The following is a 27067-nucleotide window of genomic DNA, read 5'->3' as shown; positions in this document are numbered from 1 at the left end:
GGGCTCCCTCCCCCCCCCCCCCCGCTTTGCTTCTTGCTGCTGGAACATGTGGCTGATGAGGAGAGAGCCATTGTGGCTTCTCACGAGCATGTCATTCCTGCATTCCCAAATTACCACCATGAGGAACATGTGGCTGATGAGGAGAGAGCCATTGTGGCTTCTCACGAGCATGTCATCCCTGCATTCCCAAATTACCACCATGAGGAACATGTGGCCGATGAGGAGAGAGCCATTGTGGCTTCTCACGAGCATGTCACCCCTGCATTCCCAAATTACCACCATGAGTGCCAGCACAGCCACACCATGCAGCTCCTGCATCTACGTGAGTGCTTGTCCCGATTCCCACAGGCTCAATAGAGCGCAGTGAAGCGGAAGGGAAGCCGAGGGGGTGCTGGAAATGGGGCGGCCATCCAAATGTGAGGGAAGAGAGGTCAGCAGCACCTACTCGCCCTCGGCCCTAGCCACCACCCGTGCACCCGTATGCTAGCGTCTACGTCGCGCTACTCGGTTGCTCTTGCTGCTTGAACTGCACGGTACCTGAGTGGGGAGGCCAAGGTCTGGGCCTCTCAGCTCTTAGGTCCTGTGCCATCTCACCATTTAAGGCACTTTGGTCCTTTTCATTACAGCACTTGCCGTATTAAGAAGTATTTTGCAAAATGAGTGGTCAGTAAACTTTAACCTGTCTGCAGGATCCTTCCGGGTACAGTTGCTTTTACTGTTGCGCCCATCAGGTCAGGGAATGGGGGTGAGACAACTAGGGCCATGCACGATAGAAGGGTGGGACAGTTTAGTATAATCTGTTACCACAATTCCCACAGAAAATTACCACATTCCTAACCCGGAAAGAGAAGGTTCCAGAAAATGACGAACTAAAAAATGTTTTCCCTCCAGGAACCAGTCAGATTGAACCCTTGCAGAAACTGTTGGAGCAGTTTATAACGCAGAGGAACACCATTGCAAAGAAGTGTCTGAGGAGAGCAGGAACTCAAGGATGGGAACACACCCAATCCTACTTCAAACGTCATAGCCGTGCTCTGAGTTAACATATCTTGACCTATACTGCCTGAAGGGTTGACTGAACACATGCAAGGATCATAAACCTCATGTGTAACTTTTTCATTTGGGTCCTGAACATGTGATCTTGCAGTTAAGAGTGACGGGCACAACCAACTGATCCACCAAAGATCCCACTTAATAAAGAGTGATCCACAGTGATCTGCGCAAGGAACAGAGTACTTAGCAAAGTAGGGACGGTGATAGCTGCACCCATTTGTCCACCCTTGAATGGGGAGAAACACCCCCTGATGCCACGGAAGTCAGTTCTGCCAAACTGGTCATAAGAGTCCACCCTCAAAGTTGTAGGTACCCTTCAAGAGTGTGCCGCTCCAGGGCACTCCAGGCCTGCATAGTGGTTTTTCGTACACATTATATGCAGAGTAAAACCAGAATCTGTCATTTATTTATTTGGACATTTATAGAGCGCACCGAACCCAGGGGCATCTGGGCGCTGGTTACATGAGGGCTGTGATTGCACTTGGTTCCAGCAAGGTTACAAACCTAGGTAATACATAAGTTACAGGTCATGGTTATTAGTAGTTAGTTATAGGTAATGGGTACCATGTTATAAACATGAATAATACATACAGGTTTCTGAACAGGGCGGCGGTGGCAGTGCCAAGAGTTGTCTGGTTCAGTTAAATTTGGGGGTCTTGTGAGAAAAGCCAAGTTTTGAGTCTTTTGCGGAAGGACCAGAAGGAGTCATCGGATCTTAGGGCTAGAGGGAGGGCATTCCAGAGTTTGGCCACGATCACCGGGACGCTGTTTCCCCCTGCATTCTGGTGCTTGAATCTAGGAATGTCAAGTAAGTGCGAGTAGACAGTATGGGTGGGTCTGGTCGATTGGGCCAAGGACATTTTTCTGGACAAGTGGATAGGGGCAGTGTTTGAGATACATGGAGACATAGAGATTTGAAGCACTTCACTCATGTATAAGCGCGTTTACAAATAAACAATTACAATAGAGATAAATCGAGACATAGTCTAGTGGAACCTTCTCTGAGGAGTATCTATTAGGGAAAATACAGACCCACATTCCTGCATTCCCCAGTAAGTTCACCCTCAAAAGAATTGAGCTGAGGACAGGAAATAGAATATTAAAAGGAGCAGGGTGGTGATACTATTTGCATTGCATTCGCAGCAGTGATAACTGTGAGACCTCACACAAGTTTGTGTAGGAACAGGAGGTTGGACCTGTGGTTTATTATGAATCCTCCCCCTTTCTTTCTCCTGATGAAGGGATACAGTTTTTAACAAGAGGAACCCAGTCTTTTTTTTATTGGGGGTTTAGTCAATGCCCGAAACACCAAACCCCATCCTCCCCGGTCTCCTGCACAAGGAAACAAGAGTGAAATCATTAGGAGGAATACCACATGCTTCCTATATGCTTGGCCCTGCTCCGCTGCTGGAAGCAGTTGTGTGCTCATGTGACCCCATTGCACCTAGTGGTCACAATGACTCTCACTATTGCCTAGTTTAATTTCCAGACCCTCTTCTGACCTGGCTGCCGGCATCAGCGAGGCACGCCTGGAACCCTACACTTCTCTATTTCTGTGCCAGTCGCTTAGTGAAACGCAGAGTAGCTCGTCTGTGTCATTGAGGAGCAGCCTCTGGGCTTTGTGCTGCAACTCCTGCCCCGCGGATGAACAGTACCGTTGGTGGGCTTTATACCCAGATAACTGGTGCACCAGCACAACAGGGCGACTCACACTCCACTGCTGCACTTGGAAAGTTGGGCAGTTTCTCTACTCTTTTCTCTTTGGGTCTGGGCCTAAACATGCCAGGCCTGAGAGATCATGCCATTTGAGCCAGCGCTCATCTGTAATTGGGGCCCATTGCCTGGCTTCTCCTACCCTCCTGTCTCCTGGAGGAATTCCGTAGGGAATCTACAGTAATAATAGGAAGAACAACTATTAGTACAAAATGAACCTCAGAAAATGGACTCTGTATCCCAGGACAGGGGGCCACACACCCAGGTGACTGCATCAAGTATGCCAGTTTTGATGGGGGGGTCAGCGGGGATGGGGAATCGGGCAACACCACAAGCATGATGCAGTGATAGGGCCTGTCTGCATCACAAGCTGCTGATTGGCATGAGGGCAATTCAAACATATACCCCTACCCCTCAAGAGCTCTTGAAGGGTGCAAAAGATGTCTCTTTCCAGAATTCCGGGGAAGAATGCTACAGGAAATAATGGCAGAATAACTGTAATGTGCTGATTGGGTGTCACAGCAAACATGTGTCTCAGAATGCAGATTCCATTTAAGCAATAAGCCCCAAGGAGGGGGGATTACCACTTCAGGTAATGCCCCAGGGCCCATAGTTGCCTGAAGTGGTAATGCCACCACCATCCCCCGCCCCCATGAGGGCCTTATTGCTATTAGTACCCCGGCCCGTAAGACTGGGGTACTAAAAGCATTTTGTTTTCGGTTCTGAAACGCTCCAGCTGAGGAGGCACAGGGCGGCGGGATAATCATCTGGTACTGCCCACATTCTGAGCCTCCCCATTGGAAGGGAGGCCTTCACCCCCAACCCCCGCCTTGCCGGGCACTAATTAGAAGTATGAAACTGTAAGATTTGAATGTATGCCTTCTCCTGATGTGTCTCATTTTGTTAATCCATTCCAAATATTTACCAATTAGTTCAATGTGTGTACTGACATGTTGCCCTTTTTCCAAACATTAGTGTCTTGATAGAAGGTCTGGAAACACTTTCTGCTGTATAGGCACTATACAAATGTTCACTAAATCAATAAAATAAAAAACAAGTGTCCTTAGGTACTGTTGGTGAGGTCATTTCCCTTTGAACCAATCATTACTTTGATTAACCCCAGATCAAGTAAACTCTGCCCCTGTTGTATCCTTTTCATGATCACATACATCAAATGGTTGCTGTCCACGCCACTGAGTTTCCGAGTCAGGGTCTGGAGGTAGAAGGAGCTGTAACGATGATTAAACCAATGAAGAAGACCACGTAATGAGAAAAGATGTAGTACCTTGATTGGGATTTGCAAAGAACCCCAAACCCTTTGTACATTTCCTATAGAGGAATCTATTTGAAACCAAGATTCTTGTCCCGGGGAGTTAGATCTGCCAGAGAAGCTTTCCTAATGGGCAGATGCACTGATGGCCCCGCTACAGCGTTTAGTGATTAGTTTATCATGATGGATGGATATAGTCTAGAGACCTTTTAGGTCCATCTGATGTGCACTTGCACTGTAGGAAAGCCTGACTGTGGATGTTTCATCACCTTGCTCATTAGTGCATGACCAGTTTTTTTGGGGAAGAATTATGAGCTGTTGTATGTATTCGTTTTAATCATGTGTTTTATGACTTTTATGGCTTGTTGCCAAAATAAAGTATTTGACTGACTAGCAGTGTCTTGATAGAGACTTGTGCAGAACCCCAAACCCTTAAAATCCATGAACATCATGCTTTATTAATAGATTGTGTGTTGTATAGTGTATTTGCTTTTTGAGCACTGGATATCTACTCATGGCCTTTTCTCTTGTCTCCCCCAACACAGGCTTCTTTGATGCGCACGTGCTGGCCATGGATTTCATGAGCATTGGCTTCCGGGAATGTCTGACCGAAGTGGCTCGCTACCTTAACTCTGTGGAAGGGCTGGACACGGCCGATCCCCTGAGGGTGCGACTCGTCTCGCACCTCAGCGCCTGCGCTTCACAACGAGAGGCGGCCGCCATGACTTCCTCCATGGCCCATCACCACCATCCCCTGCATCCTCACCACTGGACTGCAGCCTTCCATCACCTCCCTGCAGCCCTATTGCAGCAAAATGGACTTTCTTCCTCTGAGAACACCCCTTGTAGACTCTCGGCATCATCGGATGGACCCTCGCCACATACCTCATCGCTTATGTCAGCCGCATTTGCTCACACAGACTCTGGGCTCAGGGGAACCTCTACAGCCCCCTGTGGCCCACCACTCCCAACCTCCCTTCTATCACTTTCGGCTACAGTGCATGCTGCGGCCGCTGCAGCCGCTGCACAGAGCTTTCCACTGTCCTTTGCCGGAACCTTCCCAGTGCTTCCACCCGGGGCAGCTGCTGCCATGGCGGCCTCTGCCATCAGTCCCCCCCTTTCCCTGTCCTCAAACTCCAGTCCGCGGCAGGCTGGCAACAGTAAGCCTTATCGACCTTGGGGAACTGAAGTAGGAGCTTTCTAACCGTTATCACGTCAGCCTTCCGCCGGATTTGTGGCAGTAGTGACCAGATATATTTATTCTATGCACAAACATGACAGTCCAGCCAAGCAGCCTTATATCAAATCAAACTGCTTCTTGAACCTCGTGCCTGACAGCTGGCGCAGTTTTACAATACTTGCATACACTGGGAGATGACGATCTTGTGAGGCGCGCCACTTCTGTTCCTGTGCAGAGCCTCGCTTGGAGTTACTCATGGACTATTCAGCCAAGTTGAAGGCCACGTACTTCTACTTATTCCTGCACACAGAAATCCTCTCGGACGGTGCGTCTGAGTCTGGACAGCGTTTTCACGAGCATATATTTCTGTCAGACGGAAATGCAGTAGCACAAAGGAGCGGGCAAGTGGGAAAGCGCCCTGGAGAAACAGCCATATGTGTACAGCCTTTGCAAGAGAAACAGCCGCCATGTTTCTGAAGATGGTCCGTCAGCGACGGCGGTCTGCACCCTACCTGCGTTCCATGCCGACTCTTTGCACAGACTTGCCAAGCGGCACCTTCTAGTGTAGCATTGCTCGGCTCAATTATCCTATCAGTGCCCGGATTAACATCTCAGTGAGGCTCGCCCGCCTCGGGCAATGTTGTTTTCTTTCCATGTAATCTGGTTTCTGCGCATATCTGGGCAGCGCAACGCATGAATAGAGCTCGCTGCAGTGACTGCCTTCAAAGAGGCGTTGGTTCGCTGCCAACATTCGCAAAGCAACTGCGTCACACAACCTGCTCTGTCCGAGTGGGATATTCGGTTCAGTCGCATTGTACATATCCGCCAACGCCATCGGTCCCAGCAGGGGTGTGAAGTTGAGGCGTCGAGATGTGTGCCTTCCAGGTGATTCTAAACCAAACCTAATGTACTAATGAGTTGAAAGCTAAAATGCTACCAACCCCTAGCCATGTAACTCCCTCCCAATGATGACCCGGACTCTGATGCATAAAGCATTGTCTTTCATGTTAACTGTACTCCAGCCACGTGAAATAATCTGTAAGTATGTGAATAAATCAGATGAGAACTGTTTTTTTTTTATTTTTAACATAAAGCCACGCCATGTATCCTTATGCACTTGAATTCTCTGCTGTGTGGAGAGAGAGAGCAATAAAAACCATGAGAATGTTACACATCATTCCGTTTCTGATATCTTCAAATATTTGTTTTAAGCATACCGCTCACTAGTCCCCAGTTCTTTTCCAGTTTACATGTGTTTTGACTTCTCATTTCTCTATGCAAATGTCTTTTATATACCGCTCATTACAGGAAGTACTTTCTAGCTATTTATGTGCGGGTTGGGCCTGTGCTGGATTGCCTTCTTCTTTGGGGCGATCAGAGCACTGGTTGTTCTGAGGTGGTTGGAGCTGCGTGCCCATAATCGCCTGGGGTCCTTTTGACCTGATCCTACTGGCATCAAAGCACAGAGAGGTCGCATTGGCCTTAAGGAGACTTGTGAGTTTAAAAACAAGGCTTTGCCAACTAGAAAGCCCTGTTGTTATGCCATGTCAGCCTTTCTGGTTAGATTGACAGTAACTTGCAATATGATAAGTCCTGAGTGAAGCAAATGCTTACAACTGCTCCATCGGCTTCGGTTCCTACTCTTTGGAATGGCTTGAGTGCGCAGGTGGGCCAGACATTCCAGGTCTGGGCTGGGGGAGAGGAGAGGAGGGGTTGAACTCATACATCGGGGGGAGGGAGCAAAGCAGCAGGAATGGCTCTTTTCTGACTGAGAACATTCAACAAGTTAATAGTGTTGCGGTTTATTACACAGTCACACTCAACTCAGGGAGTTCCTTTCCCACCAATGAATGTGGCGCACAATAAAGCACGATTCGTTTGTTAAGGTTCATTTTGGTAAGGCCTCCAACTCGTCTCGCACCACACCGCAACTAATACCCGGTGCTACAATGGACTAGGAACCAGGCAGGTGTGTCGTAAGAAAATAGATTTATTAATTTATTTAAACCAAACTTGACAAATAGACTAACATCAGCCACCAATGCTGTGGCAACACAAGAACAAAAATGACTTCCGTAATGGCACCAATACAGAGATAATACTGAGATATACAGTCACAATTTCCCGCAGCTTTCTTTTCAAATCACCCACCAATACAGAACAAGAACAATTCAAGGCACACAGGGCCCGATTCTCCAGTTGGCGCAGTGAGCATGCTAAAGAACATGAATCACCGCGCCAAATCAGGATGCCAAGGCTCCACGACTATTCTTAAGTGGGCCTGGGCGTCCTCATAGTGCACGACAGAGCATCGCGTTCATTGCCCCTATTTTTGAGCACAGCAGGCGCAATGGAAAAATCTCGGCAGCACTTTTGTAAAATAACATAATCGTTATTTTACAAAAGTGCTGCAGAGAACATGGGTATACATGAGCACTTTCCTTAAATAAAGACATATTTGTTATTTAACGAAAGTGCTGCCCAGAACCTGATACACTGAATAAAAAAAAATATCCTGCTAAAATACAGCACAAAATGTCCCATTCCACGCTGCAGTACTCTGGTAGAAGGAGGGATCTCTTCCCTCCTTCCACCACAGTACTGCACCATGGAATGGGACATTTGTCTGTGCTGTATTTGCGCAATACTGTCCCACCCATCCCACCCCCCCCCAAACACTAATATTTTGCGCATCTACCTGCACTGCGACAGGCTTCCTGTAGCACTCCTCCACAATACCGGCACCGAAATAGTATCGTATATGTGCGCCACTTTAGCGCACATTTAAAAGTGGAGGAGTGCCACAAGAATACCCGTCTTAAATGCCAGGTAACAAATGTGGCGGTTGATAGGTTGGTTTCCCACCCATCCTAGCAACCGCCACATATATTCTGAAAGTGGCGCATTCATACCGACTTCTGAAGAATGCGCCACCTTCAGAATAGGTCATAAAACAACCTTTTTGGTACTTAACACCCACTTGAGAATTGGGCCCTCAGTGACTGCTGATTTGGTTATAATACTTTTTCTCCCGGCAACCCCCAACATCCAAACATCAGTTAGACTTGGCCCCTCTGAATTGAAGGCCAGTGGCAGAGAGATGGAACACAATGGGAACATCGTTTTGGGATTCTAATAAAATACTCTTTTGGGAAAAAGGGATTCAGGGGACAAAATCTTTTACTGATTACCACAGATGCAATATAAGAGAAAGAAAAGCAATGGGAAAATTTGTTTTGCCACACCTAAAAAGAACAGACAGGGCGTTGTGTTTTGGGTCAGAGCACAATGGGAACAAAAGTGCAATTTAATTTTGCTCCCTTCACACTGCGTGGAAACAGGGTTTTGGGGTCATTTTTTTGGGCAAATCATTATGGCTATACCTGTTCAAAACACACTGGGAAGAGCCTTTTAGTTTCGAATGCCAACAAAACACATCCTAGGATTGCTATAGGGGAATTCATTGATTTACTTTAATTAAATATGCTAAGGATCTACACAGACAAACAGAATATTTTGCTATGGGGAAATAACTAGAACAATTCTTGAAACATGCAGGGCCTACTCAATCTATGGCTTTGGAGATAGTTTTACTTACAGGAGAGGCCTTGTAATGAGCATGAGGGAACAGCAGGACACCTCTGGGATAGCAAGGGTGTCAGTCCAGTATATTCCCCTCTGGCTCCTCCAAGGGTTTCCAGTCAGATTCCATGTCTCCTGGTCCCTGTCTCCAATGCAAGATTTGGGGCCTCTCTGCTTGGATGTTTCTCGCAAGAGTTCAGCAACAGGTTACCTCTCGGAATAATTGAAAAGGCCCAGTTCTAATGCAAACTGGTTTACTTACAGGCCAAATGACATCACAAACTTGTCATGATTCTCGCAAAAAGAATTGGTCCGTTTTCTCTACCCACCTGTGTGCTAATAGGACAAAGAGATGAGGGGTTTGAGTTAGGAAAGCTGTGGGGGGAGAAAGCTTCGTCATCCCAAACTGAGATGTGGGCTTGGCATGTTCAAAACTCTGAAAATCTATCAACATGGCAAGTACCCTAATTTTTCAAATCTCTGCAATGTATGGATATATTTTTCAGGACTACATTTCAAGGCAAATCCGATTATACTAACCTGAAGTCGGCACGCCATTCCTATGCAGAGATACGGCTCCTGAGTAAATGAAGAAAAAACAATCAGTGAAAAATGTCACTTCATAGTTACCATGTTAATTTTGTCCTTTAATTGCTGTACTGTGCAAATGTTATGCTATGCTATTTGATATTTGCATATCCCATGCTGCCATTAGTATGGCTTCGAAGCACTGCAGTGGGTGAACGCCCTAGGGGAGACCGCGGTCTGTGCAAGCATGTAAATAGAGGAGCGGAGCATTACAAAGCGAGTGAACAGTAAATGACATTCTGTGATAAGCAGAAAAGACTAGGTTGAATTATTTTAAATCATGCAGCGCACATTGAAATGGCATAGGGAGAGACTCCCGCTGTCATGTTGTGGGACTCAGCTGTCTTCTATGTGTTGCGATGCAAGAGAGGGCACAGTATTGTAAATAATCTATCAATCCCTAGGGTAACTGTCTACAGTTAAGAGCTCTGCTATACTTTACATGCAGAACACATGCACCAATGGCCAATCTGATATTAACATGCGCAGCTTTCAGATAAGAAAAACTGTTACCACCAGTGTAGGTCCTCTTGTCTGTACCACCTCTTTGTTGCATTAAGAATGTAGTATATTAGATTCAAACGGGTTGGTGTTAATGCATGGTCAGCTAGAGGAATGCTGAGATAGTCGCCTGTATCCTTGCCAGCCTCCAGGCCGCCCAGTCCTCTGGATAGAGACCGCTCACTACCCCCCTCGTTGACGCACCCGGCCGAGTCCCCTGAATGTCCAATCCCGCCTGGAAGTGCTGGCTGCCCAATCCTTTCGCTTAGTGAGGTAGTGGAATAGAGAGGCATATGTTAGGCAAGTCTGCTTTCATAATATTCAGAAGCCGGTGGGCTCTGTGAGGTAGGTTAAGAGAGATTTGATACATTGAATTCAGGTAACAGGGTGGTTCTGGGGGTGGGGGGACTCGAATAGTTCATGTTGGGAGAGCCTGAATCCATTCAGTGATATTAGCTGGCTCCTGTCGCAGCGGTCAGCTCTGAAACGATTAAGTAAGAAGCTGATGGATTGGTAATGTAGGTTGCGGGAGGAAGTGTAGGTGCTAGGGTTTGATGGGTAGGTCAGTTTAGGTTTGCAGGGTGGGCGGGGAAGAACCAGGTTTTAAGTGCTTTCCTGAAGATCAGGTGGACCGCTATAAAGCAGATGTTTACAGGGAGAGAGTTCCAAATTGTGTGAGCTTGCACTGAAAAGGAGGTGCCCCCAGTACCAGTTGATCTGGTTACTAGAATTATAAGTAGAAGTGCTGAGCCAAATGTGAGTCTTCTGTTTGATATGTAGCGAGTAAACATTTGCTGCAGGTATTGCAGCACTTTATTGTAGAGAGCTCGGTGGGTGATACTCATCGCTTTGAAGGTAGCGCATCGACCGATTGTAAGCCAATGGAGAGCTCACAGGGCCAGCGAGATGTGCTTTCTAGGCCCTAAGGCTAGGAACCTCACAGCAGTATTTTGCACTTGTTGGAGTTTTCTCACATGTGAGGCAGGGGCTCCTAAGTTTAGTGCATTGACATAGTCTAGGCTTGAAAGTATGATTGGAATGATTGTGGTAACTCTGTGTTGAAAGGTCAGGGCAGGAAAAATGCAGCAGACGATTCGGATTTGCAGAAAACAGCTTTTTACAACTGAGTTGATGTAAGGTGACAGAGTCAGGTTGGAGTCCATGAGGCACCAAGATATTTAATTGTGTTAGAGGTGGAGTGTGGTGGGCCCAGAGAGATGGGGAAACAGGGGATGGCTTTAAGGAAGAGTGCAGGTTTTACACATAGCATGATCTCGGTTTTGCCTTTGTTGAGTAGCATGTGGTTGGCTGTCATCCAGCGTTCAATCTCGGAGAGGCAGGTTGCGAGACCGGGGGAGTTAGAGGAAAGGTTACTAGAGATTTTGAAGATGAGTTGGGTGTCGTCAGCGTAGTTACAGCATGATAAACCATGAGATTGATTGAAGGCTGGAAGTGGGCTCATGTAGCGGTTGAAGAGGAGGGGGGAGAGAGAGAGGCACCTTCCAGCACACTGTGAAGGACTGGGTGGAGCTGTGAGGAGAACGGAGGTAAGTGTACAATTTGTGATCTGTTGGAGTGGAAGGAGGCAATCCAGTTCAGAACTAGATCTCTGATGTCTAGGGTGTGTAGTCTCTCTGTGAAGATGGTGTGATCTATGGTATTGAATGCTGCTGAGGGATCTAGCAAGATTAGGGTGGTGCAGACGTCTGAGTCAGTGTGTCTGGTTAGGTTGTCCCAGATGGAAAACCAGTAAGATTCAGTTCCACTTAATTGTCTGAAACCTGATTGAGCAGTATGTAGGATCTTGTTAGGTCCTGAAAAAAAGCGTATAGTTTTAAGTATGCCACTTGGTCCGCTAGTTTGGCTATGTAGCAATGTTTAGAGATGGGTCTGTAATTGGTCAGGCCATGAGGGTCAAGGGAATACTTTTTGAGAAGAGGCTTGATGAAGGAGGTTTTAAATTCTGCTGGGAAGATGGCGGAAAGTGAGTGAAGAGTTGATGATGAGTTGTGCGATATTGCCAACATAAGTGGAGGACAGGATTTCTTTGAGCATGGGGTTGGGGAGGGGGGGCAAGAGAGTGGTGAAGAGAAGAAAAGTGGAAGGGTAGATGGTGGTTCTGATACGGGGTGATATAGCGTGGGAGGTTGGGGGGGATGAGATTTTAGAAAGGATAGAAGCATGTCTCTCTTGGGATTTGTTGTGGAAGTGGTCTGTGAGAGAGTCACAGAGGGATTGCAGGATGAGTTGGTGGATCATGCACAGGCGTTGAATTGGGCAATGAGCTTAATGAATTCCATGGTTGGGTGTGGGGCTTTGGAGATTCTGTTCCAGTAATAGGATTTTTTGGCTTTGTGGATTTCTGCATGATAGTGTTTGAGCTGGGAGACATAGACAAGTCTGTTGGGTATAGATTGGTTTGAAGACCATCTATGCCCCAGAATATGGTTCAAGGTTTTTCCGTTTTTTGACAGCTGGTGAGAACCATCTGGTGAATGGCATTTTCTGTTTGAGAAAGACCTGAGAGGTGAGGTGGAGTTGAGTGCTTCGGAGAGCCAGTTTTCAAAGTAAGGGTTGGTGACCTGTGCGCCAGGGAGAGAGGAAGGGAGGTCTGAGACAGGTAGTATCTGTGCCAGGTCAGGGGTCACTTCAATTTCTTTCCAGATGCAGGAATGTGTTTGTGGTCCTGAGGCTGCCAGAGGGGAGGGAGAGTCCCACGAGGATAGGCCGATAAGCATTTTCATACATTCATTTACTCACCCACCTTCATGTTGTTCATGGTACCAGGCCAATAGTTACATGCTATGCCAGAACATGTTATTTAGTAAGGAATTGCCACTTTTGCAAAACATTGGGGGTTGCATTAGAAGTAATGACTTTGGTGGCCCCAGACAGGGTATTCCGTTGGTGTTACCACCACAGTAAGCATACTTTTAGTTGCCTGTAAACAAGAGCACTTTGGCAACCGAGGGACATGGTGCCTCTATGGGGATGATTCAGCCCTTATAAGGGCCATTACATTTATTAATAATAACAAGTATGGTAACAGCACTTAGAAACGAGAGAAGAACACCCCACACCTAGATGGAGAAAACATGTGCACTTAACGTCCTTCTAGTTCTTTACAATTATGAAACAACTTAAACTACTTGCCTCCTTTTTATACAAGGATGCAAATCGTATTGCATGGTGTACTACCTTTATGCAACCACAATGACTCAGAATGTATATTGTGTGTATATGGTCCACCTTTTTATTTCCCCCCAAAAACGTTATTTTCGATTTTTTAACCGTGTTACTTACACCTTTTTAGTTACAAAATCATTTCAGAAATACTCATCACAAGAAATGTCAATAAGTCACACAAACTTGTAAGATTCAAATTAACCTTTTGTGCAGCCGCCATATTATCATTTCCCACCTGCACTGAAACCAAACATGCCAGGTTTGCCAGTGTTTTTGTCCCTCCATTTCAATACACTGAGTCATTTCTCCTCCACTTTTAGTACTTCTCAGATGTGGCCCAGCAAAGTAAACCGTTGTTCCACTTCTGCAGCCAATTAGGGCGCCACAATTCACTGAAATATGAGAAGAGGGTGAGATAAGAGCCTTTGAAGCTTTAACAAAATAAATACTGTGCATATGCTAATATAGCAAGTCTCCGGTCCTGGGACTGAATGTTTGCAAGATGCCTGGCTCTCATTTAGGATGCTTCTTATACCACCCGCATCAACACAATACTACAGGGCACATAGTGGCCATCTTGGTGAGGTCTGATGCGGCCGACAAAGTGGCCATCATGGTGTGGGCAGGGAATTTTTGTGGGGAAGTGGATGCTGGCTAGATAACACTGCATCCCCAAGGCTGCCACAGATGCCCTGGAAGTAAGGTATTGTGGTGGCTCCGAACAGGCAGGAGAATCCTGACAGGGGTCCAGAGTATAAAGAGGAGTGGACCCAAGACACAGCCTTGTGGAACACCAACAGTTAGAGGAGTGGGCTGAGAGACGTTGTTGCTCCAGGAATGATGTCATCTTTGATGTCCTTGGTGTTAGTCTTAGCAGTACACAGTGATGGCACGAGTTATGGTTGCTTAGCTTACCATAACGGGCACATTTTGGAGGTCTTTTGGTTTTCCTTGTAACCATTACGTCCCTTTAACAAAGATTTTTCACTGAATTTCATAGGTTTTTAATAGTGCAACTTTACCATAACATCCCTTTTAATAATGTTTTTTCAGTGATATATATATAATATATTTCACCATGATTAGTCACTCCTTTATTTAGGAATTATATACTTCGCTGTTTGGTTTGCTACTGACCCACATTCATTGGTTTGTAGAAGTGTGGGGGATGAGTAGGCGTTTTAGCCTCCGCTCATTCTTGTACCTATGTAGGACAGAATTCAATTTGTCACACTCATGGGCAACGCTTGGGATTTAGATCAGATTGTGCCTACAGCTTAGTCAGCCAAAATGAGAGTGTGCATTTAATGTTATTTTCTTATTTTTTTAAAATTAAAATGTTCATTGCTAGGACATTTGTTAATTGTTACAATGTCCCTCACAATGAGTATAGTGCACAACCCGGAACAGTTTGCCTGCACCCACTCTGTGAGAGATTCGGTCTCCCACATGGAAGTAAGGTTAGGAAGACTGCACTGCTAGGAAACCTTCAAACATTACTAGGTGATGCAGGGATTCCATTTGAATGGAGACTCACAAAACCTCCAATGTGGGGGAAGGCAGCATCTCAGGTGGTGATCAGCATAGACTCCACATCCCCAAGGACATAGTCAAGCCTGCTAAGGTGGGGAGTAAACCTTTTGAGGCATTTGCACATCAGCTCTTAGAGTCACAATATGGATAGGCTGCAGGTAACACAATTGACACAACCCAGGGCATAACTAATTCAGACACTTGTGAGAATTCTCTCTAAAGAGCAAGATCGAGTTAGACCAGTGTTTAGGGAATATGAAGGACACCAAGCCTGTGGTGTCGGAGAAGGCAGCAGGCAGGTACGTGAACACTCACGTCCACAAAAATGCTACAGCCCTTGCACCTAAATCAGAGACAACTGATTACGATAAACACAAGGAGGGAAATAACAGAGGTTCTGATCCTTCAACCAAGAAAGATCCATAAAAACCCAAAGAGAGATCCCAGTCTGTGAGGAATTTGACCATCCGCACGGTGGGTGTGCGCTCACCTGGGCTTTTTTGAAATTTTATATGAAATTGAATGATGGTAGATCAACCTCTGGAAGATGTGTGGGGCTAAACTGCACACATTTCCCTATGCTCACTGCACAACATACACATAGGCCTGTGTACTCAGAGTGGACACAGCTTACAGGTGCAGTCCTCCCTGTCACATTTAGTTGGACTGTGACACTGTGAGAAACCTGAAGTTGTCTCATCCGCTAGTCCCCGGGGTTCTGAAATCCAGGTGGCCAGGACATGGCCATCACTTTTGGATCCAGTTCCTGGGGGTGGACCAGTGCGGGAGGATCACCTGGATGAGGGGACTTTGGGGAGTGGAGAGGGGACACCAGAAGGTGAGATGCAGTATACCCTTCACTGTACCCAGGGTAAAAAAAAAGGAAGAGCAGGGGGTGCCAGCTTCCCCTACCTTGCGGCCCTACTCTGGAATTCCCTCCCCACTGCCCTGTGAGCTGAACCTTCTCTGACCACCTTCCGTAAAACCTTGAAAACCACCCTGTTTGCTTGATTCTGTACCATCTCTCATTTACACTCGCCATATGTATACCTGACCTGTGTACGCCTCTATGCATATTATGTGTTACGCCTATGTCCCCAATCTGTAACTTATGCATAATGTAACTAAGTTGTCTGCAAGTAACAGCGCCACAATGCCCTTGGGCTGCCTGAGCGCTATACAAAAATAACACCCTTTACCCATCCTACTAAGTAGAATACCTATGAACTTAACACACGCCCCCCTTCCAGACACAAATACCTTCTCACTGACAGCTCACCGTGAGCGAAAACGGACTAACACCAGAGCTGTATACCTGAAATGTTCCAATACATTGGTCAGCCAACATCAGGCCATTACTGATCATTACACACACCCGGCTTCCATCACACTTCCCCACATGGATAAAAGGAGGAGCACGAAAGCACACTCTGAGCGAGGCAAAGCACCCGAAGAAACAGTTGTTCCAAAATGTCAGATTAATACGAGGAGAAAGGCAGCGAGATCAGAGAGGGTTCCAAGGAGGGAAGAGCCCTTGACCTTTTCAGAATGTTACTTTCGTGAACCTTGGAAAGTAAGAAACATAAGAGCAGGAACTAAAGCTGAACAAACCTGCATTGTGTGTCAGAGGTAACAGGGGCTGTCCCGCGTCGATAACCAAGGTGGGGAGGAGCAGCTGCCGCCATGGTACTGTCCTTGGCTCCTACAACAAAGAAGTGCCAGTAAAGACAGCACAGCCTGTAAGTCGGCGAGACTGATACTCAACCAGCCTGTATTAGAACCAAGGTTGCAAGCAGCAATATTGCATGAAGAAATCTAAAGAGAATAGCGTGTGAAACGTGTGTGATGAACGACACAAATATCATTGAAAACCAGAGGAGTGAATGGACTTTGGGAGGCCAAATAAGATACCATGGGCAGAGTGGTCCAGCCCCACGTGGGTGCTCACTCAAAGGTCTCTGTCAGGTATCCAATTAATTGGCAACTATTAAAAGGGGAATTTTGAGGAGATGGAAGTGGACCTGCAAATGGTCGAGCTAAATCCTGTGCACATTCAAAAGCCTTTGATAGTTGAATGCGTGCTACAATTGGTCCGAGCCCAGCTAAGGGAGACTAATTGTGACGGAGAAAGGATCTGAATTGAGAGTCACCCACAAAAGAGTATTCTCTAAACATTGGAAAAGGGGGATCTGAGCCCGGAGGAGAGGGAGCCACGATACGGACTGTGATATAAAAAGGGATCTGAACCCGGCTGAGGGGGTTTGAGGGTAAGACACCCAAATTGAACACTCGAAAGAGAAGAGCGACTTTTGTGTTTATTTTGTTCTTGTACATCAGGCCCTCTGAGTCAAGAGACTTTTGAAAAGCAAAGAGACTTGCATCACAGAAGGCCCTGATGCTGGTAATGGAACTGTCCTCGTGCCGAAGAAGCCAGAATGTGCGCTTTTCTCAAGTGAACCGCCTTGTCACATGCTGAAAACCTGTGGAAGGGAGGCCAACGGCCTGAAAATCCTGACATCATTTTGTGAACACTTCTTTGTTTTTCATGAACACTACCCCTCACTATGTATGTTTAGCGGTAAGGATTGGCAATAGTTTTTTTTTAGTATAGGCCCTTTTGTTTTGACAAGACTCCACTAGGACTGCATTATTATTGTTTGATCGTCGCAGCTTGCTCCCATCCGTAGATTTAGGTTTAGATAGGCGTTTATCACACCCTTGTTAAAGTTCAATAAGCACCCTTGAACTGTGGTCACTTGGGTCTGTCTTACTGTTGATACCTTGCCTTCCTTACAACACCCAGGAGTGCATAAATGCATCTCAAAAGGGGGAGGGTAAAACCTTCTTCCTGCCATGGCCATCCTAATTAAATAACAAAGGCTCCATGGATCCCCCCTGTCTATTTTCAGTTCTGCTGGTAGCAGCCTTGCATACTAAATAGAGTTAATTCAAGCAGGCCCACAGGAGTCCTGGTTGCAGGAGTGAGTGACAAAAGAGACAGGAAACCCCCAACACCTTTGATAGGCATCTGTGTCAACCTGAAGCCAGCTCCCGTCCCTCAGTATGAAGGGCAGTGAAGTGTAATGTCTGGTACATGTGTTTACAGTAGGCAACCCCCACAGGGGGACCCCGTTCAGAGGGTAGAAGTATGTGATTTGATGGAGACAGAAACTCTGTTCTTGCCACAACTTCAAGGGAGACCTGCCTTTAATCAGGAACCACAGAGCGATCAATTAATCTGACAGACCCTTTGCTCCACAACAGACAGGAAGATGGGGGGGGACTTAGTAGTACATATTTTCACCCCTTTACCTTCCCTATATAACAGAAGATTATTGGTGGGGACCCAGGATTGGTTCATTAATGTAGGCTTAGTCTACACCAATCACTGTGGTCCATTTGGCTTTAAAAGATGGTCGAGCCCCTCTTTTGGCAGATCATCTGAAGACTTTGCAAGGAGTAACAAGAAGAACTCATTTGGACCCTGGCTGAAGGCACAGTCTGTCTTACAGCTTCCGCCAGTGAACAAAGGGCAGAATTTCCAAAGAGGGAAGCAAGATCCCTCCCATAAACATCGCCCAGGGAACAGAGAGACACTGAATCCAGAGGACCTTCAAGCAGATCCAGAACCAGTACCCAGCCAGCACACACCGTACCCTGCTAGGTATTAGGTCAATAGACCTTTTTTAAAAGAAATGAAGAAAAAAAAACTATTTAGAGAGACCGCTCTGTGACCGCACAGAGTGGTCTTTCTAAATCTAATGCCAGCCCCTGCAACTCACACAAGTGCATGCAGGGGCTGACAGGCATGCAGGGCCCGGAAGCCGCCATGACGGAGAACAGGTACGTTCATGTATGTGTGTGTTTGTGTGTGTGTTGGGTGTATGTTTGTGTGTGTGTGTGCATTTTGGAGAGGATCTTGGGTGGAGCAGGAGGCGGCGGGGCTGCGGGAGGGAGGTTTGGGGGTGAAACCCCCCAATTTGGACTCAAACCAGGAAAAGAGGGTGGAGGGTGGCGGTGGGTGTGGTGTGGAAATGTGATTATTTCCATTTTTGTAGGCCGCCTAAAATCATCTGAATAAAATCGGTCCTTTGGTTAGGTGCCCTACAAACATAATACTGACATAGAACCCCCTGATAGGCTCTGCAAGCAAGCTTCCTAGGTGGGAAGTGTCAGAGAGTCTCTGAACCAAAACAAGAAAAAGGCTGTTGCCTACAACACTCTCCTCAGCTTTCGGCCATCCACCTTAAAGGATGACACATGCCTAGTGAAGAAGCTAGGATGAGTGCATCGACAAGGATCAACCAGCGTCCGCCTTGTTGACATTCTTTAGCCAGTTGAGCCCCTCGAGTTGCAACCGACTGCACCACTGACTTGTCAAACTGCAGTCGCTAATGTTGTCCGAGATGCCTCCACCAGTGCTTCAGCCCCACCAACTAGCACTGAGACACCGATTCCTGACCCAGAGCTGCTGTGTAGACCAGCCTGCAGCCGTTCATCCAGCCTTGCTCGCCGAACTGCCTGCCGCCTGATACCCGCAGCGGTCTCCCACCATGAACTCGGTCACAGAAGCTGCAAAATGCCCTGAAACTGACTCAAACCTGTCGAGCACCAAGAACTTCTACAAGCAAAAGGTGCCTTGTGGTTCTGTCCACCTGGTCCTTCTCCAAAGGCCCCTACTGACATTTTATGACCCATTGCTCCCTTTGTGCTGAAAGCAAGAATGCTTGAACTATTGTGATTTATTACTTCACTGATTACCCTCCTGTCAGTATCCAGAGTGCATCCCCTTTCCTTCTTGAAGTTTCAAGAATATCAGTGCTAGAGGTGCAGTTGTCTGTCCTCTGCATTCCTTTACAGGGTGGGTTGTATTTTGTAGTGCGCTAGAACTGTCTGCTGAATAATATTAAAGTAGATATATTATTTTACAACCTCGACTGGCCAATCCCTTTATCACTGGGTGATAATTGTATTTCCACAGTGTTGCAACTAATCAGCGATCCACAACCTTGCAGATATAAGCTTGCCAATCTGTCCACGTTACCAAAATTGGACAAGGAAATTTAGAATTTGCTTGTGTTTCCAATCTGTTTGGGTCCCTTCGGATGTACTAGAGGTGTGGGGCTGATGGATGGTTTAGAAACTGATATTCATCCCTGGACCACTGGTACCCCGGATGTTGATTTGTCACACAGACTTGGGTAGGGCAACTCCCACTGGGAAGCAGATTGTGTGCACCTCTAGCACTGAGGCAATCACACACTCTACAACCAGGGGTTGTTGCCAGTGTGGTGATTTGACACATAGGAAGGGTGATCCGTCCTACACGCAGAAGCCCCATCATGCCACTGTGACTGTGGGCCACCTGGTAGAGAAGGGGACCACCGTCAGTTTGGGCATCTTAACAGATGAATTCCCACTAGGCCAGGGAGTGGCTGAAAGTTCCCTCACTCTGAATGGGAACACTACCAGGTCCTTTGAGGGGGCCCCTGTCCCCAAAATAACTCAGATATTTCTGGGCCAGATCTGCAGAAATAGGGAAACGTCTCCCAACTTAATTGCACTGCTGCTAGTGTCACAGCAGTCAGGCATATGGTGAAGGCAGGATAGTATGGCGAAGGACCAAACCTGCAGGTAAGTGGTTTGAAATGATCACGTACTGTCCCTTGAAAACAATAGGTCTTAGTTGGAGGAGTGAAACCTCCCTGCACCATGTTGCCATCAAGAACTACATTCCAATAGGGTGTCTGTTGGGTAATCGCCTCCCTGATCCAGAGATAGCCAGGGCAGTTACTGTAGCAAAAGCTCTGGAAGCAGCAAAGCAGGGAGCACTGTAATATTGTGGCCCTGATGCTTCCTACACAAGAGACTGCAAGGGATTGGTGACCCTGTAGCTTCCTATCCAAGCCCGAAGTCCCCTAATGCATTAACTCTTGAGAGAGAGCTCCCAGTGGCCACCGAGTTGACTATTGGGATAGCACCGGGTTCAGTGGTCTTAGGGTTACCTACTGTCATAGAAAAAGAACCTGACATGGCGAACAGGGTAGTTTCAGACCTGAAGGGCCTGCTAGAACTGGAAGAGTTGTCTTCACCTAGAATAACTTGTCAGGTTGATTATTGCCAGAAACAGGAGATCTGTTCTACTCTAACCAGTCTTTTGAGGCAGACCATTGAGTGGCGGTCCTGAACCACTCCAACACCGGGAACAGGTGCAGCTAGAAAGGCCTGGCCTATTTCAAGAACAGTAGGATTCCTCAGATGGAGAGTGCCAGAGACTAGTCTCACTGGTAACTTCCAGTCCAGGCCTAAATTCCTCTGAGGCTCCTAGTCTTGCAAGTGAGGGCTCAGTGTCAACTGGGGTGACTATGGAGATAGCACCAGATTCAGTGATCTCAGGGTTTCCTTCGGGCAAACAGGAGAAACCTGCAATCTCCCCTGTCTCTGGTTCATTCAGGTGCTGACATATTGTTCCAAATGTGTCCTTCACTCACTGGTGTGGCACTTGCGACCCTGAAAGTCTGCTACTCCCTCCCAGCACTGTCATGTGAGCCTGACATTGCTGAGCTGTGTAAGCGCCTAGCAAGAAAACAATAAATAAATGTAAGCCTGACTCTCACGTAAGCTACACTCATGCATTCCAAGCTACTCTTGCTCTCCACCCAAGTGCCCTCCGATGGCATGCATTTCATCCACCCAGTTCAAAAGGAAGACACTGACCAGTGTGTCACCCACATCCCCGGATCTCTTCTGCTCCTCTCAGCAAAATCAGGCAAGTGTAACTCTACCACCATCTCCCTTCAGGAAAATCAAGAGTCTTGTGTGTCTCACAACAAGCCAGGTTGCAGCTTCTCAAAGGGATTCCCTCTCCCAAGCTCACACCAGATGTCACTTGTGTGCTTGCCCACTTCAAATCTCTGTGTACGCAAATCATACATTAGTTCTAACTCTGATTCCCTGCTCACTCCCTACCCTTTTCCTAACCAGCTACTCTAACTCCATTCCAATTAGACCCCCGCCCCCATTTGCCACGTTTCCTAAGATTGCCTCCAGCAATGTTGCCCCTTGAAAGCTGCCTAGGGCTGGAAAAGTGCTTCAGCCACATATCCACCTTTAGGCCATGTGGTCAGGCACCGGTCAGACTTTAGAAAAAAGTTTATTTGAAGTTTGTGTTGTTCGAATCACCTGACATTCGGTTGATTTGAGTGTCTATCTAATAAGTTAATCCTAACGTACTAATAACATAACAAATGAACTCTGCCGCAATTCTGATAGCAGTTCCTAGATTTTCCCAACTATCAGCCTCATTCTGAGGATAGCGGTAAAATTAAAAACATACCGTATTTTAAATAATTCCATTTTTAGATTGGGCTATTACCATGAGCCAAAACTATTGCCTTGGAGTACAAGTAGGAGGGAGATGACTTGTGAGGAGGGAGATACAGCTTATTTACCCACCCTTTGACTGCCCATGGTCATGCTTATAGCTATGGCTATTCCTACCCACTCGTTGCCCCTACCTGCCCAAAACACATCCCCCTGGGATCTCTTTGAGAACGCTCTATCAAGTAGTAGAATCAAGCTTTAACCTGCCAGTGTTTTTCTAAGCAGTCTCCAGAGAGTTAATGACTTAATATCAGCTGAAAATGGCTACTGGTGTAATAACAATGTTGTAACAAAGTGTGGAATTCAGCTTCTTGATATATATCTTTCCCCTGCGCGGATGCCCAATTAAAAGCCAACAAAGCCAACAATGTTGGCTTGAGGTATAAGATAGGCATTTGCCAGGTACTGAAATCATATCACTTACCATCTTCATTCATTCACTGTCTGCGGCTGCCCCGCTCCCACCTACAGTCATCTGGGCCACGGTTCCAGTGCCTGTCTGATGCGGCACTCTGAGGCCACGCCCCCTCTCAGGCTCTTACGCCCAGCCCCAGTGAAGTACGGCCAAGTATCACTGGGCTGTTTGCGGCTGTCGGGGCATGAAAGCAGCCCGCTCCGCCTCTTCTCTTGTGTCTCTCTGTCATTTATGATGTCTGTGACTTTCTTCTCACCAGGCTACACCCATCTCAGTTTTTCCATTTAGGCCCTTGCGCTACTCCTTTGTTTCCATCTTCTGCCCATGCCTGTGCCGCCTCCTTCTGCATTTTCGGGTACTTGTCTAACTAACAACTTTGTGGTGCTTGTTTTCTCTCCTCCCTTGCACATCTTTTCATACATCCTGTTCTTACTCTTTCTTCTGTACTTTCATGCCCTTTCTGCCCCTATTGAATCCCCTATTCCTTCTTTCGTTTTTACAATTCCTCTACTTATGCTACTCCTGTTTCATTCTGCAACCTTAACAATTTCATATATCCTACCTCTTTCTAAGTCCTCATCTCCTTTCAACATTGGCCTCTGTAATACGCGTTACATTTGTAATTAGGCTCATTATCTCGTAATACTTTCCTTCATCTCAACTTACATTTCCTTTGCCTTACAGAAACATGGCTTAACCCATCCAACCTCATCACCCTATGCTGCTCTGTTTTCCGCTTCTTCTACTTTATCCTCACACCCACTTGCGCTTTTCTATTGCTTTTCTATTGATTTACCGCCTCCCTTCCCCTCCGAACTCTTTTGCGCTGATCTTGACCTCCTGCTATCTTCTCTTTTCCCTCTAAAAACTCCATTGTTCCTTCTGGGTGATTTTAACCTCCATCTATCTACTACCCACTCTCAGCTCCACTCCTAGCAGTTTCTGATTCTTATCAACTATCGTAAGTTTCCACCTCTCCTTCTCAATTCTCTGGTTCATCCTTGGATCCAATGTTCTCTTCCTCTTTATCTCTTACTCTGACCTTTCCCTTATATTCTTCTGATCATTCCCTTCTTTCCTTTTTGCTTATTCCTTCTTCCCCACCCTCTTCTCCCGCCTCTTCCTCTACTTTCTTCCATCGAGACCTGCGGTCCTTTGATACTTTATTATTCATTTCCTTTCTCAGATCCTCTCTCTGTTCTCCCAACACTTTATCTTCCTTTCCAGTCGATTCTATTGCTTCCCTTTTTTTTTCTACAATTCTTAAGGCTCTCGATTTTCTGTATGCTTCATCTCCCTTTTTGCCTTTGCATAAGTCACCTCAACCTTGGCTTACCCCAGCTCTCTGTTCCTCGCACTGCATTCTGCATCACGCTGAACATCGCTGCAGGAAGTCTAAATCCCACTTTTACCTTTCCTTTCCAAACTATTGGAGTGCATCTCTCAAGTCTCCTCGCACATTAGCGCTGCTTCTCTTCTTCCACTCTGTCAATCTGGCTTTTGCTCTTTTCATTCCACTGAAACTGCTCTTGTCTCGGTATGCGACTCACTGCTCTCTGCTCATCACTCTACGCAGTCTTCTCTCCTTGTTCTGCTCGACTTGTCAGCCACCTTTGACACTGTCGAGGACTCTCTTCTTCTTCACACTCTCTCTCTGGCCTTGGTTTCCTGGCTCAGTTTTAAACTGGTTCACCTCGATCTTACTGATCACACCTACTCAGTATCTTGGGCTGGCTCAATCTGTCCTGTTCTCCCTCGTCATTACAGTGTGCCTCATGGCTCTGTCCTAGGCCCCCTAATTTGTTTCTCTCTACACCATTCCTCTTACCTCCCTCACCTCTTCCTTTGGTTTCCCTCATCACTTCTATGCTGACGATACTCTGATCTTTCTTTCTCCTTGTTTTCCCCTTCTATTTACTGAACACTTACTTATTGCCTCCTTGCTGTTCAGTGCTGGATGACGGTGCACCACCTCCATCTTAACCCCTCGAAGATTGAAATTCTCTTGTTTCCTGCCTCCAGTGTTCCTCCTCCTTCTATCTCCTTTACTCCCTGACTTCTCTCCCAATTTCTTCTTCCGCCCGAAACCAGTTTTTGCCCGCTCCTATTGGTTCTATCTCTATGATATTCGTAACTCTAGACCTTTCCTTTCCTTCAATGCGTCTAAAATTCTTGTCTCCTCCTTGTTTTTATCTCATTGGTTTGTCTATTCTTCCCTTCTCCTTAATCTTCCTGCTACTCATATTGCTCCTCGTCTATAACTCATCAGTATGCCTTCTCTTCTCTCTATCCTCTCGTGACTCTATTTCCTCTGTATTGTCTGTCTGCACTGGCTCCCCTTTGAATCAAGTTTGCTATTTAATTTCCTCTGCCTGGTTTTAAAAGCATTCATGACCTCACTCCTCACTCCTCCTCTCGTATTTCTTTCTATGTTGCATCTCACTCCCTCCGTTCTCAATCCCTTTTTTTACTCACTGTTCCATGTCCCCATGTGCTAAACGCTGTTTCAGTTTTTTCCCTACTTGCCCCTAAACATTGGAATTCTCCTCTCCTTCCTCTTCACTTGTTCTCCTCTCTTACTCTCTTTCATTAATGGCTCAAAGCTCACTTGCTTACCTATTGATTTTGTCTATTCATTTTGATTCCACATGATTTGTACTGGCTTTTGTTTTTGTACAGTGCTTTGCCCAGGTAATCACTCGATTTTCCAGCTGTGGGGAACTTATGGTTAGGTAGTACATTTATATCAGTGCCTATCAAATGCTTATCCCATACTTACACAAAAGCCCAAACTATTGGTTTTGCCAATGCTTGTTTAAAATACTGCTTAATTAGGAACAGGGATCACATGGGATATTTATAGCATTGGATACATAGAACGTACTTCAAGGGGTAAGTAGACCACATGTCCACCATATAGTACTTACAAGTTACACCATGATGTAAATATCCCATGTGATCCCAATTCACAATCAGCTGATTATGTTATGTTAAGTTGTCTTATACCATGCACCGTTACCATTAGTATGTTCTCGAGGCTTTCACATGGCTCTGTAAGAATGAGGGCGGGTGTGTTAGTGAGGGAAGAGGGATAGATAGAGGTTGTGTTCTTCTGTTGATGCTTGCAGAACCAGGAGAAACTGCCATCTGTGCGTATCGGCTTTCTACTTGGGTTTAGATTGTGTGCACTAGCTTCTTGTATCTGGAAGGGTAAGGCCCAGTGTCTGGGACTGTTTGTTGTATGTGAATGCTTATGATATGATATGGCATTTGTAACACGCCTATACACACGTGTTTAAAGCGCGACGAGGCAAGGAAGGAGGAACAGAGGGAGGACAGAGACAACAATCTTACTAGGCCAAGTGGCATTGAGATTGTGCAAGGTCAGGGGAGAGTGGATGAGAAAAGTGCCAGTTGAAAAGGGAAGGGGCAGTGCTGTACATGATATCAAAACAATAACAAGAAGTGCGGCCAGCAGGTGGCAGGTGCAAGGGCAAGTGCAGACAGCAGGTGTCCAAAAGTGCAGGTAGGGGAACTGTAGGGTTACAGATACAGACCCAAGTGCAAGGGTTGCCGGGAGGAGGGCAGGTGTGCAACTGGGCGGGCTGGTACCTAGGCCCGAAATCAGAGGGTAGCCAGGTGACCAGTGCAGTATCAGACATGAACTCAGCAGGGAAGAGGAAGAGAGAAGGCAGAAGCAAAGAGGAAGGTCTTGAGGTGCTTCTGGAACCAGAGAGGGTTCTCCTCAAGTTTCCGGGAGGCAGGAAACCTGTTCCAGAGGGAGGCTCCAGCCAAAGAAAGAGATTTACCACCAACTCGTTGCTTGGAGAAGCGACTGCCCTGAGGGAGTTGGAGGTGGAGGAGCGAAGAGCTTGAGTAGAAAGGTATTTATGAAAAAAGAGTTGGAGGTATTGAGGACCCAGGCCCCAATGCCTTGTGGACAATGCAGAGGGTCTTGAACTTAATCCTTGCAGCCACTGGGAGCCAATGCAGAGATTTCAGTGCTGGAGATATACGATCCCTGGGCTTGAGGCCAAGGACAAGTCTCGCAGTCCTGTTCTGGATGGGTTGCGGAGGGTGGAGAGTAAAAGCTGGCAGATTTAGAAAGAGGTTGTTGCAGTAGTCCAGCCTAGAGAGAACCAGAGCTCTAGAGACATTAAGCTTCTGGGGGAAGGAGAGGAAAGCAAGAATACCTCTGAGGAGGTGCAGTTTGTAGTTTGACTTCTTAGAGATGTCAGAGATGTGAGGAGAAAAGGAGAGTGTGGAGTCAACCCAGAGGTTCTTAGCCTCACAGATGGGAGCAGGAAGAGGGCCGAGGGAGGCCAGCCAAAGATTGACAGGAAAGGAGGGTGCAAGTGTGCCGATGAGGAGAATCTCTGTCTTACTGGCATTAAGGCAGAGATCGTTGGTGGCACACCACTCCTGGATAGCAGACACACAGGCAGAGAAGAGAGAATGAGAAGAGGGGGCAGAGAGGAGCCTGAAAATGAGCTGGGTGTCATCCGCATAGCAATGAAAGTTGGAGCAGAGAGCGGCAATGCGGTGGGCAAGAGGTACCAGGTATTGGTTGAATAGCCAGGGAGAGAGGTTAGACCCCTGGGGAACACCACATGTAGAGAATGAGATAGAGGAAAGGAAGGACCCCAGTTGGACCTGAGAGGGT

At 46.7% G+C, this 27067-nt stretch overlaps 1 protein-coding gene across 1 annotated transcript in view; it reads left to right on the top strand.

The window, feature by feature from the left end:
* The window catches only part of HEY2 (hes related family bHLH transcription factor with YRPW motif 2), a 61236-nt gene extending 54843 nt beyond the window's left edge, over positions 1 to 6393 (top strand). Inside the window, exon 5 of the mRNA XM_069607513.1 lies at positions 4582 to 6393. Within this exon, the coding sequence (XP_069463614.1) occupies positions 4582 to 5240 (659 nt within the window). The 3' untranslated portion in view covers positions 5241 to 6393. The remainder of the gene's footprint in view (positions 1 to 4581) is intronic.
* Positions 6394 to 27067: the final 20674 nt, after the last annotated feature.

Source organism: Ambystoma mexicanum, chromosome 4q (assembly GCF_040938575.1).
Source record: "Ambystoma mexicanum isolate Mex_15411 chromosome 4q, UKY_AmexF1_1, whole genome shotgun sequence".
Lineage (NCBI taxonomy): Eukaryota > Metazoa > Chordata > Amphibia > Caudata > Ambystomatidae > Ambystoma > Ambystoma mexicanum.
This window is presented reverse-complemented; position numbering and strand designations above follow the sequence as displayed.